The sequence below is a fragment of the Nuphar pumila genome, chromosome 6 (genome assembly GCF_984573655.1).
Source record: "Nuphar pumila chromosome 6, dmNupPumi1.hap1.1, whole genome shotgun sequence".
In the NCBI taxonomy this organism is placed as follows: Eukaryota; Viridiplantae; Streptophyta; class Magnoliopsida; order Nymphaeales; family Nymphaeaceae; genus Nuphar; species Nuphar pumila.
In genome coordinates, this window is record NC_143254.1 from 25828011 (window position 1) to 25845510 (window position 17500).

The following is a 17500-nucleotide window of genomic DNA, read 5'->3' on the forward strand; positions in this document are numbered from 1 at the left end:
CCAAACAAAAAGGATCCAAAGGAGGATCTGGAGGACCTTGACGAAGAAGTTGACATAAAGCAAATATGAGATTTTCTGAGTCATTGTTGATAACATTGTAATCAAATATTTTCACTACATACTTATAAATTGAATTAATATATGCACATTTCAAGGTTTATTTTTTAATAATTAATTAAATTATATATATATACTCATTTTGAATCAATGGGATGAATATATGTACAAGGAGGTTCATTTTTTAATGAATAAATAAATAAATATTTGTACGAGCATGTTCATTTTGAGTGAATGAATGAAATGAATGTAAATACACATGAGAGTTACAAACCTCACCATAATTGAACTAAATTCACATATTAGAATGAAATGATTGTATGAGCAAATTCAATTTCGCATTATGATAAGTCCTTTGAAAACATAGTATAACTTTCGTAAATATAATATGAACTTCGTGAATATAATTTGTAAATCTCCTTTAAGTAAATACGTGAGGAAGGTCCATAAATATCTGTCGATGTTCACAAAATATTAATTAGTTGCAAATGTCCTTGACTTTCACACTTTGAAAAGTCCTCTGCAAACACAATACAACCTTCACAAATAGAGTATAAACTTCATGAATATAACCTGCGAAACTCCTTTAAGTAAATACTCCTTGAGGAAGGTCGGCAAATGTCTACCGATGCTTACAAAATATCAATTAAGAATATCTCAGACTTTCACACTCTGATAATTCCTCCATAAACATAGTACGACCTTCACAAAAATAGTATGAACTTTGTGAATATAACCTACGAATCTCTTTTAAGTAAATACTCCTTGAGTAATGTTTGCAAATGTCTGCCGACATTTACAAAATATCAGTTGCAAATGTTCTTGACATTCACAAATGTTTGTCGACAATACAATCTTCATAGATATAGTACAAACTTCACAAATACAATACATTGCACATTCATTCATAAAAAAATAAACTTGCTTATATATTGCATCCATTAAAAAATGAATTTGCTCGTACAATCATTCATTTAATAGTGAACTTTATTAGATATTGCATTCATTTTATTCATTAAAAAATGAACTTGCTTATACATATACATTCATCTCATTCATTAAAAAATGAACATGCCCATACATTGTATTCAATCATTTATACAAAAAATAAACATACTCATACATTACATTCATTAAAAAATAAATTTGTTCATATAATCATTCATTCATTCATTAGAAACTGAACATGTTTATAAATTGCATTCATTAAAAAATGAACCTGCTCATACATATATTTATCTGATCTATTAAAAAATAAATCTGCTCATATATTGCATGCATTCATTCATAAAAAATGAACCTGCTCATGCATATATTCATTGTATTCATTAAAAAATGAACTTGTTACAAACATTCTTAATATATATATATATATATATATATTTGTTACAAAGATTCATAGTATATATACAAATAGTATATAACCAAAACAATATATCTATACAAATTATAATTATTTGTATCTATACAACAGAAAAAATAAGAACACCATATTGTAAAAGTTTATTGTCCCTGTACTCTTAGTTCCTCAAGCTCCTTAACCTTGCTAGAGATAATGAAGTTATTAATAGAGAATAACGTTGTCTGAGTTTGCGAAAGCTCTTATAGATCTAAAATAATGAGGTCCTTACAAGACAACATTGTATCCTTAGATTCAAGTAGATCCTACAACCTACGAATTTCAATTCTTGCAAAAGCTAAGTTTATCTTGGGTTTTTCTCGCTTTGGCAAGGGTTCTTCATCATAAAAAATAAGGATGGCAATAGACCGGGGGAAAGCGGGGCCTTGCCTCACCACACCTCGTTTGGACCGGGGATGGAAGACATGAAACGGGGATAGAGGTGGGGATGAAGGTTAAAATCAAAACCAGTGCAAGGATGGACTTATGCTTTCCCCCACCCCGTCCCGCTCTGCCCCTACCCCGTCCCCAATCCCTATTAGTAAAATAACTAAAATGCCTTTAGGGATGGTAGTGGACCGAAGAGAAACTGGGCCTCACCCTGCCTTACCCCATTACCGGGGAAGGAGGACATGAAACAAGGATGGAGGTGGGAATGAAGATTAAAATTAAAACCCGTGTAAAAATGGAGGTAGGGATGGAGGGTGGAATTTTGAGATGGGGCGGGGCTGGAGACCTTGTCCCTCACCACGCCCCAGTCCACTGCCATCCCTAATAAAAAAGAAAACATAACGAGTCAATATGAGACAGGCTGAGTGACACCCATTTTTAGTGTTCAGCTTGCCAACCTTATATTGTGATTTCAAAAAGATGAGCTGAGCTACAAGCAGCTAATCTTGTTTTCCAGGCCTATGCTGAACTCCATTTGTCTAAAAGGGAATCTCATTTCATGTTACATTTGCTTTCATTTCTAATGTTTTTAATGTTAAAAAAACATAATAACGTTTTCTTAAGAAATTTGGTATTGAAAAATAAAAATGTGGTGAATGCATTGGCCAGGTGGCAACCAATCACATCATTGGCATAAGAAAAGCGAAGACAACAGCCACTTAAACCCAACAAAATTACTATTGCAACATTTACAAATTATTTCAACCTCTTTGACCAGTTATTGATATGTGCAATCGCAAGTTGTGTTCCTTGATTACAGGAATGCCGGTAACCACCATTTCAGTTAAGCGTATGACTTAAAACTTTTAGCCTTTCTTTTAAGGAAAGTAAAATGCATTCAAATAAGAAGAATTTAATATTTTTGTTATATATATATATATATATATATATATATTCAATCAACTAAGATCAAATATATCCTCCTGTAAGTCCATGCAGGTGCACCTCATAATTTATACGCTAGTTTACTACAAGAAAGCGAGAATAGAAGGCATTAGAATGCAACATTGGCATTGAAACATGGATAAACAAGATTTCAGGTGAATATGTCCCCAGCGGCGTATCTAGGATTCATGTGAGGGGGGGGGGGGGGGGGGGGGGGCGCAAACAGGGGTGTAGCAAAAAAAAATTGGTGTGATAGTCTGGGGTTGGGGGCAGCGCCCCCCAATTTTTTTTTTGAGATAAAATAAAAAAATGGCTACAATTATTAATAAAAATCTATTTCATATGGACGAATCAAACTATTTGCTGCAGTCCGGGCTGGGCTAGGACTGGGCTTTTAAAAAAACGAAAAATAAATTAACTGGGCCGAGAGGCAGGACTGGGCTACAGCCCAGTTCTGCACCCCCCCCCCCCCCCCCCCCCCCCCACACACACACACACACAGCTCCGCCTATGCCAGGGAGACAATTTTGGAGACAACGTAGGACGTAGGTGAAATTAGTTAGTTGTATTCATATGAGCTCCTGCTGTGGAATCACAGTACCTGGATAGAGTGCGTGTGAGCAAAGTTAAGCCTTCTGTGTACTTATTTCCTTCATCTCCTTAACTTTCATTAATGATGATAAAACTGCATTCATGTCCGGTCGCTCTTCTGGAATCTGTCTAGCACAGGATGAAGCTAAATCTAAGAGCGTGGTGACCTTCTTCTTTTCCAACTCTGTCCACCTGTGCTGCATGAGATGCTTGTCGATGATGGCCAACACACTATCAGTTCCATTGGAGAGAACATTGGCAACCCAGTCTTGCAGGGTAGGAACTTGTTGATTCTCGGTTTCTATTGTGGCAGTAGGCCTTTTTCTTGTCAAAAGCTCAATTACAATTATGCCGAAGCTGAAAACATCAGCCTTTGTTGTCGTCTTTCTCATATAAGCTACTTCTGAGACACCAAAAATAAATAAAGCAGGAAAAAGTGAAGAAACAGAAATGTATGTACCAGTGTTTCTACCCATGACAAACTATGCTTCTACACTGTAAGTATAATTTATATGTAAAAACAAGTCCTTTAATTTTCGTAAAGCAAGCATACATTTCTTTAGACAGCAGTTGGCAGTGATATTCATGACATCGTATATTAAATTCAAAGGGGATGAAGTTGGATGTCTTGACAAAGAAAGAAAAATAGATGGAGTTTGTGTTGTTAGCATAGAATGGATCACAGAAGAGTCACTTAATTACCGGATGCGGCCATGGACGATCCGAACGATGCTTCGATGGATGTGGGTGCTCGACATTCTCCTCAACCAATAGATGCCTATAATGAGCCCAAGCTAAAATGTTGAGAGGTGAGTAGAACCTTTTGAGCCCAGGAATGGTAAGAGAGATCGACAATATGTAGATGACAAACATCACACCACTACAAGTCTCCTATTTATAGGAAGATCTGGTGGAGGTCCAAAATGGGCACTGTGGAGGTCCATAATGGGTATACATGGACAGTTATGAGGCATCATAACTGTCTTATAACCTCCAAAACCCAAGAACCTCTCCCATATATGTCCTTTGATATGTTCATATCAATATGGATCACATCCAGGTTAGATCCAATCTGATACAAAATCCAATATTTTCCCACTTGACACATTGACATCAGCAAACACTTTATTGAAGTTTATTATTGTTATCACGATTCAATTTTTATGTGGGTTCATTTTCTATCCTATATCATAAGAATGAATTATACGAGTTATTGAGATAAACACTTCTATATGAGATGTCATATTTTCATGCACTACAATATTATTAATTTTAAGTGTTTAGCATGTTAGGAATACTTTTATGAATAAGTTGGTCTTTAACCCATTTTATTGATTATTTTAATATTGTTATTTTATTATTATTTCTTCATAAATGAAAGACACTTTATACAGAATCAACAATTGGAAAAAACTATAGAAAATCAATTTAGTTTTATAAATGTGATCACATATAGCTATAATGTATTGTCATATATCAGAAGAAATTAAATAAACTCATCCTCGTTACATGTAAAGAATATAATCCCAGTGCTACTCTTTTAGTAAGATGATTCACAATCATTTATTTTGTACCGATTGCATCAATACATACTAAATGATTATTAGTCATTTCTTTAATAACAAAGTACTTTAACTCGATGTGTCGATATGAGATGAAGTTTTTGTTGTTATTCAAGGACACAACTTTGTTATCACAAAATATTTTCAGTGGTCTTTCATTAAAGTCCACAACACTAAGACCTGTAATGAAGTTTTTTTATCCATATTGTCTGAGACAAAGTCTCATATAAAGCAATAAATTTTGCCTTCATGGTTCAAGCTGCAGTTGTAGACTGATTTTTGCTTTTCCTTGAGACAACACTACCTACTAATAGGAAGATATATCCAATAGTCGACTTTATACTGTCGAGACATCCTTCTAAGTTTGCATCAAATTATCCAATGACCTCTAGGTGGTCAACATTACTGTAGATCAACATATAGTCTTTTGTTCTTTGAAAATAGCGCATGACCTTCTTCTTAACCTTCAAGTGTGCACTGCTTAGATTGAATCGATATCTGCCAAGCACTCCAATAGCAAAAACGATGTTTGGTTACATGCAGGTCTGTGCATATTGAAAAACTCTCAATCGTCGAAGCATACGAGATACTTGTCATCTGGGCCTTTTTATTATCATCCCGAGGACAATTCTTTATGCTCAATTTATCCCTTTTTATTATGGGTGTTGAACCAGAAGAGATTCTCCATCTTATATCTTTTAAAAACTTTAAGGATATAGGATTTCTGAGAGAGGTCGAGTACACATATAGTTCTATCATGACAAATCTCAATTTCAAGGATATAAGCAGTCTCACCTATATCCTTCATATCAAAATGAGAGAAAAAAATATTTTGTTTTATATAGTAGACCAAAATCATTAGTTGCAAGAAGAATATCATCAATATACAAAACTAAGATTATGAACTTACTCTCACTAACTTTAAAATATATATATTGATCAACAATGTTTTCAGTGAATCCAAAATTCAAAATCACCTGATTAAACTTTTTATACCACTATTGGGAGGCTTCTTTAAGTCCATAGAATGATTTCTTTAATTTTGCAAAATAAGTTGTTTGAGTCATATATACTGAAACTAAGAGGTTATTATTATTATATATATATATATATATATATATATATATATATATATATATTTTTTTTTCTAGATCCCCATTTATAAAAGTCTCACGTACATTTGATGTACCTCTAAATCAAAATAAGCTATAAGGGTCATGGTTATTCTAAACGATTCCTTAGTTGAGACATAATAAAAAGTTTCATTATAATCAATGCCCTCCATGTGAGTGAATCTCTTTGCATCAAGCCTAGCTTTATACCTCTTTATTCGCTCTTTAGAGTTTGTTTTTGTCTTAAAGACCCATTTACAACCTACAACTCTATCAGGTCAAAGCATTAAATCTTATACTTGGTTCTTTGTCATAGAGACAAGCTCTTCTTTCATGACATTGATCCAATGTAATGATTTATCACTATCAATGACTTATGCAAAGGTTAAAAGATCATCATCAATATCTATAAAATCATTGGGCTCTTATAAATACACCACATAATTAGAGTGGATAGCAGATCGATTGGTCCTCGTGGACCTCCATACAATAGCTACTGGTGGTTTAGACTGAACCTCTGCATCATGTTGTTATTGTATATCCTCATCAACAACTTGTTCTACTTAATATTGATGTTTATTGATCGATTTTTTCTTAACATCATCCAAATAGACAATGATAAAAAAATGAGTCTTTTTTTTCTTTTCAAGTCTGAAAACTGAATCTTGTAATTTCTCAAATTCCAAACTTTAAGATGTATCTATCCCAATAAAACTGTTTTTAAGAAAGTTCACTTTATCTGTTTCTATTATTTGTGGTGTATGAGATGGACAATAAAACCTAAAATACTTTAATCTTTCTAGATAACTAATAAAAAATTCACTAGTTGTTCTAGGATCATAGACTTTTATATATAGGTTATATAATTTAGCTTCAGCTGAACATCTTCATATGTGCATATATGACAAAGAATGCTTCTTACTAGTCTATAACTCATAAGAAGTCTTTTGGACAACCTTCGTATGCACCTTATTTAATATATTCATTGTTGTCCTAAAAGTTTCATCCCACAAGGTCAAAAAAATGTTTGAGTGATTTAACATCTCTTTTCAGCAACACTATTTTGGTAGGCAATACTAGGCATGATGTATTAAGGAACAATGCCTTCATCTTTTAGAAATGACCTTTTTGTTTGTTTTATCTCAGTGAAACAACCATAATATTCGCATCTATCATACCAGAACACTTTTATAACTTCATAAGTTTGTTTCTCTACTTCTTTCTTGAAGTCCTTAAAAACTAGAAAGCCTTCAGATTTCTCAAATAACAAGTAGATAAACATATACCGTAAACAATTGTCTATAAAGGTGATAAAATATTTTTTAATCATGTAATATGGGAAAAATGACTCACAAACATCTGTATGCACAATTTTTAATTTTTCATTATTGTGTTTAATATGTCTCTTATATATATTGGACTGATTAGCATTTATGCAATCAACACATGGTTATGTATCCGTGAAGTCAAGAGGTCCAAGAATCCTTTCTTTCACAAGCCTTTGGACTCTCTTTTTTGAGATGTGTTGTAACCTTCAATATCAAAGCAAATATGATTAATCATCTTTTAATCTATATTTATTGCTAATATTCTCGACAGAGTGAGATTTCTATATATGAAGTTTGGTTCTTAAACGATACAAACCATCATATGCATATGCAAAACCAACATGAATAGTATTTTTAACAATAACAAGCTTAGAGTTTTTAAAATTAAATGCAAAAACAAACTTATCAAGTTTTGAAATAGAAATAAGGTTCTGACTATAGAATGAAACATAAAATGTATCGACCAAATACAACATTTCAGGTCTCAACGTTTTTTACATGCAAATACATCTTGTTTTCTAAAAAGATGTTTTTTTTATGCTTTTTTGGTTCCCTTTTGTTTAGAATTGCCTACAAAGAATTGACAATGTGTACCTTGATACTAAAATTAATCCACCAACTATGCAATGGATAATGGATTAAATTATACTCATGAAAGACAAATGATTGATTATCTTTCTTCTCGAGTCATTTCTTATGCTTCATTTCCACCTTCTTATGTCACTTCTTCTTATAAAAGAGACACTTTATAGAAGAACCTCCAAACTGAGATTTGACATTCACCTAAGAGTTAGAATTCTTTCTAGAGGTTTTCTTCTTGAAGAAACCCTTCTTTCTCCTAGGTCTATATATTCCCTCATGACAAGCCATAAGTGCACATTACACATTCTCATCCTCAATCTTTATTCATCTTCAATACACTTGGTCAAGCGGTTATTAAAAGACTACTCATCATTATTTGTGTTGTAGGAGATTTTGAAGGGAATAATATGGACTAATCAGGAATTAAAAATTGAGAGTTTCATGTCATTCAGTTGATATGCAATATTTTTTATTTCTAAAATGTGTTGTCAGATGTTGCAATCTTTAGAATATTTCATAGATACTAATTTGAACATGAAAGTACTGGTTCTAGCCTTTTTAGAACTAATGAGCCTCAATGACTCTCAAAAAATTTTTCACTGTCCTCCAGTGAGGGATGACACATCAAATATTCTTAGCCACTGAAGATTCCAAAAGTAATAGGCGAAGCATATTCGAGCACTCCTACTCTTCGAGCACTCCTACTCTTCAAAGGCTAAATATGAGACCCTTTATTATTCACCTTTTCTAAAGCAAACATAATAGAATCATTATTGTTCTACTTTGGTGAAAACAATAACACTTAATTGTTTTACATCTTTAATTATCAAAGAATTGACTTTAATTGGTGAAACTAGTAGATTTTGTAACAAAAAATAATTTAACATTGTACCTTTGAGTATAAACATGCTTCATGGGCTGGTGTACACACCTACTATTACACCCTGTGTAAATTTGGAACATAATTACCTACCTTTGAGTAGAATTATCGTTTCATAAAATCACATATAATCGCAATACCGAATATCACTCAAAACATGATCAAAAGAACTCTCAATCAACACCACTCAGGTCACTTTGGTGATATCAAGAGTGAGTTGATTAAATTTTTTTTCGTAAGTATATGTAAAGTATGTCACAATACAAATATAGTGCATATATTCAAAATCTCATGCTTAAATAATCATCAATAACTCAAAACAACATAAAACATAACAAATATCATGCTAAAGTCACAAAAAGTATTTGAAATTAGGACATTAAAATGGCTTAAATGGGTCCTTAAAGACCCTAAACTAGTCACTAAAGGACCTGAACCAATCACCAAAACCCTAAACTGATCCAGAAAATCACTGAACCGGTCTGAGAAATCCCGAACTGATCAGAAAAACCATTGAATTGGTTCTAAAATGCCCTGAACCAGTTTTGGAAACCTCAAAACCAGTTTAGGATGCCTGAACCGATTCCAAAAACCTCAAAACCAATTTTCAGAACCCTTGAATCAATCCTTAAAGGACTGAATCAGTTACAAAAAGGTCTTGAACTAGTTCAGCTAGAAACCGAGTCCTTGGTTTAAAATCGGGTTCCGTTGGGTCAAGCAAAAACCCGATCCACCTGGAACCCAGCAAGGTCTTGGAGCAGGTCCAGCGGGTCAGGGCTAGACCCAACCCATCTGGAATCCCCAATGAGTCCAGGTCTAAATGAGTCAGGCACAAACCCGATCCAATCGGTCCTGCTAATGGATTCGGGTCTAGATCAGGTCTCGCCAGATTAGGTGCGGACCTGATCCACCCGGTCTTGCCAATGTATTGATGTCTGGATTGGGTCCCCGCAGGTTGGGTGAAGACCCAATCCATACAAAACCCTCTAATGGGATTTCAGGTCTGGATTGGGTCCTGCCAGGCCAGGTGAAGACCCGATCCACCTAGAAACCCATTTCTGGGCTAGGATCGAGTGCATACCCGATCCACCCAAAACCTAAGATCGGGTTCGGGTTCGGATCAGACCTCCTTTCCGGTGGGGTTTTAGCATACTAGATATAGTAAAATTGAATGCCCCTCCCTATAAATTGATTTTTTTTAGGGTGAGGATTATGCCCCTCCCCTTGTCCTCCACCTTCTGTGGTCGACCTCAGTCATCCGCTAGTGGTTGTAGCAGTGGAAAACAACTGACAAGGAATAGGGAACGTTCACTATTCCGTCAAACTGCTTTCGCCACCGTGGCCAGCCACAACCACCGTCGGTGATGGTCGACCTCAGGCGGCCAGTCGCCAGCAACGACATCCGGTCACCAGTGATGACAACTAGGCTGAGGGTTGGCTGAAACCGACTACGACTTGTATAGCCATAGTCTCTAGTGACCGACCCACTTTTCACATGTAGACATCGGCCACCACTCGTGGTCGACCTCCACCACTGATGGTGATAACCGGTGGCCTATCACCATCATCGATGGTCACCCGTCAGTGGCGAACAACCAACTGGAGGCTAGCTGCGGTTGGCTGTGGCCAATTGGTGCGCAGGTTATATGTGCACCCCCGGAACACGCGGTGCATGTTCTGGGGTCCCGACTGAGCATCGTGTGGTGCTTAGTCGGGTGTACGACACGTTGTACATCCACAGACGGGTGTACGGCATGCTCGTACACCCGACTGAACACCACACGACACTCAATAGTGACCCCGAAACACACACTGCGTGTTTCGAGGGTGCACACGCAACACTCTCTCGGCCAATTATGGTCATACACAACCACAATCACTGACAACCACCAAGGGCAGCTGACCTTAGTGACCGCCGATGATGGTCGACCTCAGGCAACCAATCATCGCCTAACATAGCTTGATCTGGCCTCCCAGTGGCTGCAGTGATGAGTTGTTGGTGGGGGGGCTCCAAAACCCCATCTGAGAGCCTTGTTCAAACATGCCAGTTTGTCGGCGACGACCACCAACAGCCTCTGTAGGGAAACAACTATTGTTGTTAACCCGCAGGCAGTGAGTTATCGGTCGATGCCTCTTCCCTCACTGTCAACTTCCCAAAACCCAAATGAGATTTCGATGATGGAGGAGAAAATAATGTCAACAAAAATTCTGGCGAGCATCGCATAGACACCACACTCTCACCCTCACCCAGAATACGTACAAAAGAAGCACAATGTGGGCCCATAACCCAATGTTAACATAAAATGGATTGCAAAAGAGCCACTTACTATATATATGGCAATGGATGATTCAAACGATGCTTTGTTGGATGTGGGTGATTGGCGTTCTCTTCAGTCAATCGATGCCCACAATGAGCCATGACAGAATGTCAAGAGGTGAGCAGGATCTTCCTTTTGAACCCAGAAATGGTGTGAGAGACTGACAATACCTAGATGACACACATTACATCACTACGAGTCTCCTATTCATAGGGAGATCTGGTTGAGGTCTATAATGGACACTAGTTGAAGGTTCATACTGGGCATAGATGGACAATTATGAAGCCTCATAATTGTCCTATAATCCTCAACATGTCAATATGGGTCACATCAAGGTTGGATATCTGATCCAAAATCCAACATGTGAATGTTTTGCGCATACAATCAAATCACATAAATGTGAACTTTTTATTACATGCACCAATAAATAGACTGGTATGCAAATGCCTGTAGGGAATGCACTAGCATACAAATTTTTGTGGGAATCCACAAGTCAAATCATGTACTGTCGTTCCTCAGATGTGCATCTGCCTTTGATTTTGAATTAGATGGTTATACTTACAACATTAAAGCCAAAATTCTGTGCATATATAATGCCGATACATATTCCTCTAACACTGAATTGGTTTGAATAGGCAGTCGTGTTTTTGTTCAAGCAGCATCATTTCTAAGTGGCGTTTTTACTCTTCATAAGTTTCCTTGCCAATCAAATCAACTTTCCAAAACAAAAAAGAAGAAATGCCACGAATTTCAGTATTGGGATTTTCTCAGCTTGGCAAAATCTTGCAACAAATTAAAAGAATTTATTTTTTCAGAAAATCTTTGAAAATTTGGAATCTTAATTTTTTTTAAAATTAACAAAATATAAAAAAATACAGAAAATATTTAAAAATGAATGCCACAGCATATTTTGAAAACGTGATATTTTAGAAGAATCATCATTTTATTGGAAATTTATTTATATTTCTCATATCATAATAAAATTGCAATAAATTTAGAACGTCAATGATATTTGTATCATAGAAATGAAGTTATGAAAATAATACCTGGTGCCATGTAGCCAATGGTGCCCTGAAATGCAGATGAAGAATTGAGACTGCTACCTTCTTCATGAACTCCTAAAAATCTGGAGGTTCCAAAATCACTCACATGTGCGACCCAATCTTTATCCAGCAAAATATTAGAAGGCTTAAGATCACAGTGAACTATAGTAAAGTCATGATCATTATGCAAATAGGACAACCCATTAGCTATGCAGATGATAACATCCAATCTCTCTGATAAATCCCAAGTTCGATTTTCACTGATTACTGAACCATGTATAACATCCTCCAAGCTTCCATTCTCCATGAACTCTAAAACCAGAGCTTTGATCCTCCCACTTTCCCAGGCATATCCTAGTATCTTCACCAGATTCCTGTGCTTCAGTTGGCTGAGAATGTTCAATTCTCTTGTGAAACATTTTTCTGGCACATTATTGAATTGTTGGTTCAACCTTTTAACAGCTATCACCTTCCCATCCTGAAGGTTTCCTTTGTAAACAGTACTCAAACTGCCACTCCCAATTACATTACTGGGATCAAAATTTCCAGTAGCCAGCTCTAACTCACTTTGACTGTATCTTGTGAGGCCCTCTGGCAACAGAAAAGACGTTTGTGAATTCCCACCAATGTCGGCTTTTCTCGAACGTCTTATTATGAGCAGCATTGCAGAGAAGAGGATCACGAGTAAGAAAATGGCACATGAAATTATGACTATGAGATAGGTTCTGTTTATGATCCTGTGAGAATGTTTCTCATGGCAAGGTTTGAGAACTTTTGCTCCACAAAGTCCAGGATTGCCCGCTAATTCGGAAAAGTTTAGCGTTTGAAGCATGCCAACTTGAGGGACAGGGCCGGAGAGGTGATTGAAAGAAAGATTGAGATGCATAAGGCTTGTTAAATTGCCTAAACTGGCAGGAATGTTTCCACTGAGATTGTTAACAGAAAGATCAAGAGTGTTGAGCCGTTTCAGGGTTCCTATCTGCTTGGGGATTTCACCTTGCAATCTATTATTTGAGAAATCTAAATTTTCGAGTGAACTCTGAGCATAGAAAATGTTCTCTGGAATTGGACCTGTTAGCATGTTGTTGGATAAATTGAGTGTCACAAGACTCTTGCAACCATCAATAGTTGATGGAATACTGCCAGAAAGGTTATTGTTCGAGACATCAATGGACTGGATCATTGATAGTTCTCCTAATTCAATAGGCAGTGGACCTGAAAAGAGATTATATGATAAATTCAGAGACATTTGCATGGATTTCAGGGATGATATCACTGAAACAGGAATGATCCCAGTCAGCTGGTTATGAGACAGATCCAAGGACAGAAGCCTGACGAGTGATTTCATACCTAAAGGAAGAGAACCATTAAGCATATTTCCACTAAGATCTAGTGATGATAGCCACTGAAGGTTGGAGATGGATTCAGGAATGTAACCATAAAACTTGTTATGATTCATCAAAAGGTTTGAAACCTGTTTCATCTGAAATATTTGGTCAGGGATGAAACCTTCGAGACCATTGTAAGAAACAGAAAGCGCTTGAAGATTAGAGAGGAGGCCAATCTCCCTAGGAACCAGACCACTAAGTTTATTATGACCAAGTTCTAATGCAAGCAATTTGCTCATATTTCCAATCTGTCGTGGGATCTTCCCTGTAAAAGAGTTATAAGCCACCTTGAATAATTCAAGATTGACCAGTTTTCCAACTCCTGGACTCAGGGATCCACTGAAGTTGTTCTTTGTCAGGTCCAGAGTTCGAAGTCTGGTGCAATTGTACAGATCCTCTGGGATCTCCCCATACATTCTTTGACCCCCAACAGAAAGGAAATATAGATTCTTCATATTACCAAAACCAACAGGGATTTGGCCTGTAACTTCATTGAATGCCAATCCCACTATTTCCAACTTGGAGCAGTTTGCAATACTAGAAGGAATAGGGCCCGAAAGCTGATTACCGCCCAAATTAAGTACCTGTAAATTTGAAAGCTGGCCAATGTTTGGCATGAGTTCCCCTCTCAAGAAATTATAGCCAATGGCTAAGAAGGAAAGGTTCCTCAAATTGGCAATGGTTGAAGTGATTGTTCCAGTTAATCTGTTTACATGTAGTGCCAAGTGCTGAAGGGATGCCAAGGATCCTACCTCTGGTGGAACTGAACCAGTGAGAATGTTCTCTGAAAGATCCAAACTTGTTAAAGACTTGCACAATGAAAGAGATTTCGGGATTGTCCCAGACAAATTGTTTTTGTATAATCTCAACCCCTTCAAATTGATTAGACCTCCTAGTTCAGTGGGTATGCTTCCGCGGAAACCATTACTGTAAAGATTCAGAAGACTCAAGTTTTTACAATTTCCGAGCTCTGGTGGAATTCTTCCCACAAACGTGTTCTCCATCAGCAGAAGCACTTTCAAATTCCGCAGGTTTCCAATTTCAGAAGGTAGAATTCCACTCAATTGGTTTTGGCTCAAGTCTAGGGTTTGTAATTCTGTTAAACTACCAACAGAAGCAGGGAGAGGACCCTCCAAGTTGTTCTCGAAAGCAACAAAAAACTGAAGGCTACTCAAATTGCCAAAGTTCAAAGAGATCATACCAGTAAGGTTGTTCGTGGCGAGGCTAAGAGCAGATAAGGCTGAGCAGTTGTAGATGCTATCAGGAATGCTCCCATGCAAGAGATTGGTTGCCAAGTTAAGACTCCGAAGCTTTTGAAGGAGGCCTAATTCATGTGGTATATTGCCTGTGATTCGGTTGCTTGCAAGTCTAAGACCAACCAAAGATGAACAGTTGCATATGCTACCAGGAATGCTCCCATTGAGATAATTATTGACCAAATCAAGAAGCTTAAGGTTTTGAAGAAGGCCCACCTCAGATGGGATCACACCAGTGAGATTGTTCGTGCCAAGGCTCAGACCAGCTAAGGCTGAGCAATTCGCAATGCTGCCAGGGATGCTCCCACTCAAGAAGTTATTGCTCAGGTCAAGATTATAAAGGTTTTGGAGGAGGCCAAGCTGAGACGGGATGGCACCAGTCAGGGAATTACCATAGAGGATGAGATCCAGGAGCTGGGAATTGAAGCCCAATTCCATTGGGATGGTGCCCGCAAAGGAGTTTGAGCTCAAGTCCAAGGATTGGAGGTTTGAGATGTTCCCTATTAATGGTGAAATGGTTCCTTTGAGTTTCATACCTGCCAAAGAGATGGAAATCACAGATTGTCCTGAAGGGTCACAGGAGATGCCAGACCAATTGCAGTGGTGGTTGGTGCCTACCCAGCCTGACAGAGACCCCAGTGGGTCTTCAGTGATTGATTTCTTGAGCTCAATGAGAGCTTGGACATCTGCACTTAATTTTGTTGATTGAGAGAAGATTGGAAAGGGGAGAAAGGAGAGGAATAAGAGAAGGAAAAGTTTGCTCATGGCTCCCATTGCAGGCAACCAGTGAAAGGAATGGAAATTCTTTGTAGGATTCTTGTAGCTGAGAAGTTGAGATTTGGGGTATCAATGAATTTGCATGATTGACACTACCTTATGGAATGCTTTCTTGGCTGGGACTCATTGTATGCTGCGAAGAGGACAAATTTTATCACCAATATTATTCCACCGTGAGAAAACGCGCTAGCTGCGTCGCTCCGTTCAGACTAGTTTTCCATTTTCGGGGTCATCCGTACTATTTCTGGAAAAGCTTCACCAACGTGAGTCTTCACGTTGTCGTTCCCAACGGGTACGTGTCTGTGCTGCATAAACTCATGTCACAATTATTCGTGGACTCGAGGGCGTGGGACTCCGATTCGACTGAAAGTTCAATAACTCTTTTCAAACATTGACACACGGATTTTTTTTTAACTTTTTAGTGAATAATAAATATTTTTAACATAAAAATTTGTTTTTTATTAAAACAAAATTTAAATGTAATAAAATATTATTTAAGAATATTAAAATAATATCATACAACTCAGAATCCGTGTCAACGTGTCCCAGCGAGCACGCTCGTTTCACCAGGAACACACAGCCAAAAATGGTGTGTCCTTGTGACAGGCATAAACTTTCTCGAGAGCTAACTGTTCTACTGGTTAGCAGGGACTGGGGGAGTCCACCTGGCCAGCTAATGTATTTTCAGTCACGTTTGAGTCAACAGAAAGAATGATTGCCTTTGCACCAAATGAGCCTTTTTTGTGTTATTTTCCAAAAGCTCTTAAACCCTTTTTGTCACATTAGGTAAGAAGAGCCACTGTAACAAATATCGCTAGATTTATAAAAATCTCTCGATAATATCGCAAGAAATTGCAGAGATTTTCAAACTGAGACAAATATTGCCATATTTATGGTTTTAGCAGATATGCATGGCGAGGTTCTTATTTTTTTAAATGTGTTTTATTTATATTTTCTTATAAAAATTAATTTTTTATATTTTTCATTTTATTTATATTGCCAAGATTTTGCCAAAATATGCCAGATTTATGAAAAGTTTTAAAATCTCCCGTGTGTGTGTGTGTGGCCCCGCCCCGCCTCATCCCGTTTGGACCGGGGATGAAGGACATGAAACGAGAATGAAGGTGGGGATAAAGGTTAAAATCAAAACCCGTACAAGGATGGAGGCGGGTATGGACTTGCTATTTTCCTCGCCCAGTCTCAATCCTTGCCCTGCACCGTCCCGTCCCCAGTCCTTCTAAGGGATGACAATGGATTGAGGAAAAATGGGGCCCCGCCTCACCCCTTTGAATCGAGGATAGAGGACATGAAACGGGAATGGAGGCGGGGGTGGATGTAAAAATCCAAACCCGTGCGGGGTTGGAGGCGAGAATGGAGGTCCTAATTTTGAGACAAGGCAGGGGTGGAGACCTTGTCCCCCGCCCCTATCCACCGTCATCCCTACTAGACTCTCCATAAAAAGGAACCGAACTTGAACACCCTTTATTTGATTTGTTTGGCTTGTTTACCATCTTTAGGTGGAGGACTGCAAAAATTGAATCATGAAGATGTGGGAGCCCAAAAGGGAGGACTTTTAAATATACTTTTAAGATATTTGATCATTTAGAAAAACTTGTTTAACAAGAAAAAGATGGAGCTCATTAGTTTTTATTGAACCCAACAAATATAGTGAATTTTCCTCTAAAAAATTATATTGAATTTTGCCACTAGAAAAGTTGTCAATTTATTCTAGAGGCCCCAATTTTTTCTCCAACAAATTTTCTCTTATGAACAAATTTCAAGATAACTCGTCCTCTTTCTATTGAGATAAAAAATTCGGACCTCTAATGTCTTGGATAAAAAATTAGTATTTTAAGATAACTCGTCCACTTA

The 17500-nt window shown here is 37.2% G+C and overlaps 2 protein-coding genes across 4 annotated transcripts in view; both read right to left on the reverse strand.

Moving 5' to 3' along the window:
- The window catches only part of LOC149834419 (S-adenosyl-L-methionine-dependent methyltransferases superfamily protein), a 64688-nt gene extending 50653 nt beyond the window's left edge, over window positions 1–14035 (reverse strand). Inside the window, exons 1-2 of one of the 3 annotated variants that reach the window (XM_090010118.1) lie at window positions 12211–14035; window positions 3358–3785 (exon numbers count right to left, since the gene is read on the reverse strand). In XM_090010118.1, the coding sequence (XP_089866244.1) occupies window positions 3418–3785; window positions 12211–14011 (2169 nt within the window). In that variant the 5' untranslated portion in view covers window positions 14012–14035 and the 3' untranslated portion in view covers window positions 3358–3417. Of the gene's footprint in view, window positions 1–3357; window positions 3786–11593; window positions 11880–12210 lie in introns of those variants that run through there. The other 2 variants (XM_090010119.1, XM_090010121.1) reach the window with 2 other exon arrangements.
- Window positions 14036–14084: 49 nt separating this feature from the next.
- On the reverse strand, window positions 14085–15289 carry LOC149834420 (uncharacterized). Its single transcript, XM_090009362.1, has 2 exons — window positions 14180–15289; window positions 14085–14132 (listed from the first exon to the last, which is right to left on the reverse strand). The coding sequence occupies exons 1-2, from the start codon at window positions 15287–15289 to the stop codon at window positions 14085–14087; spliced, it is 1158 nt and encodes a 385-aa protein (XP_089865488.1).
- Between the last annotated feature and the right edge of the window lie 2211 nt (window positions 15290–17500).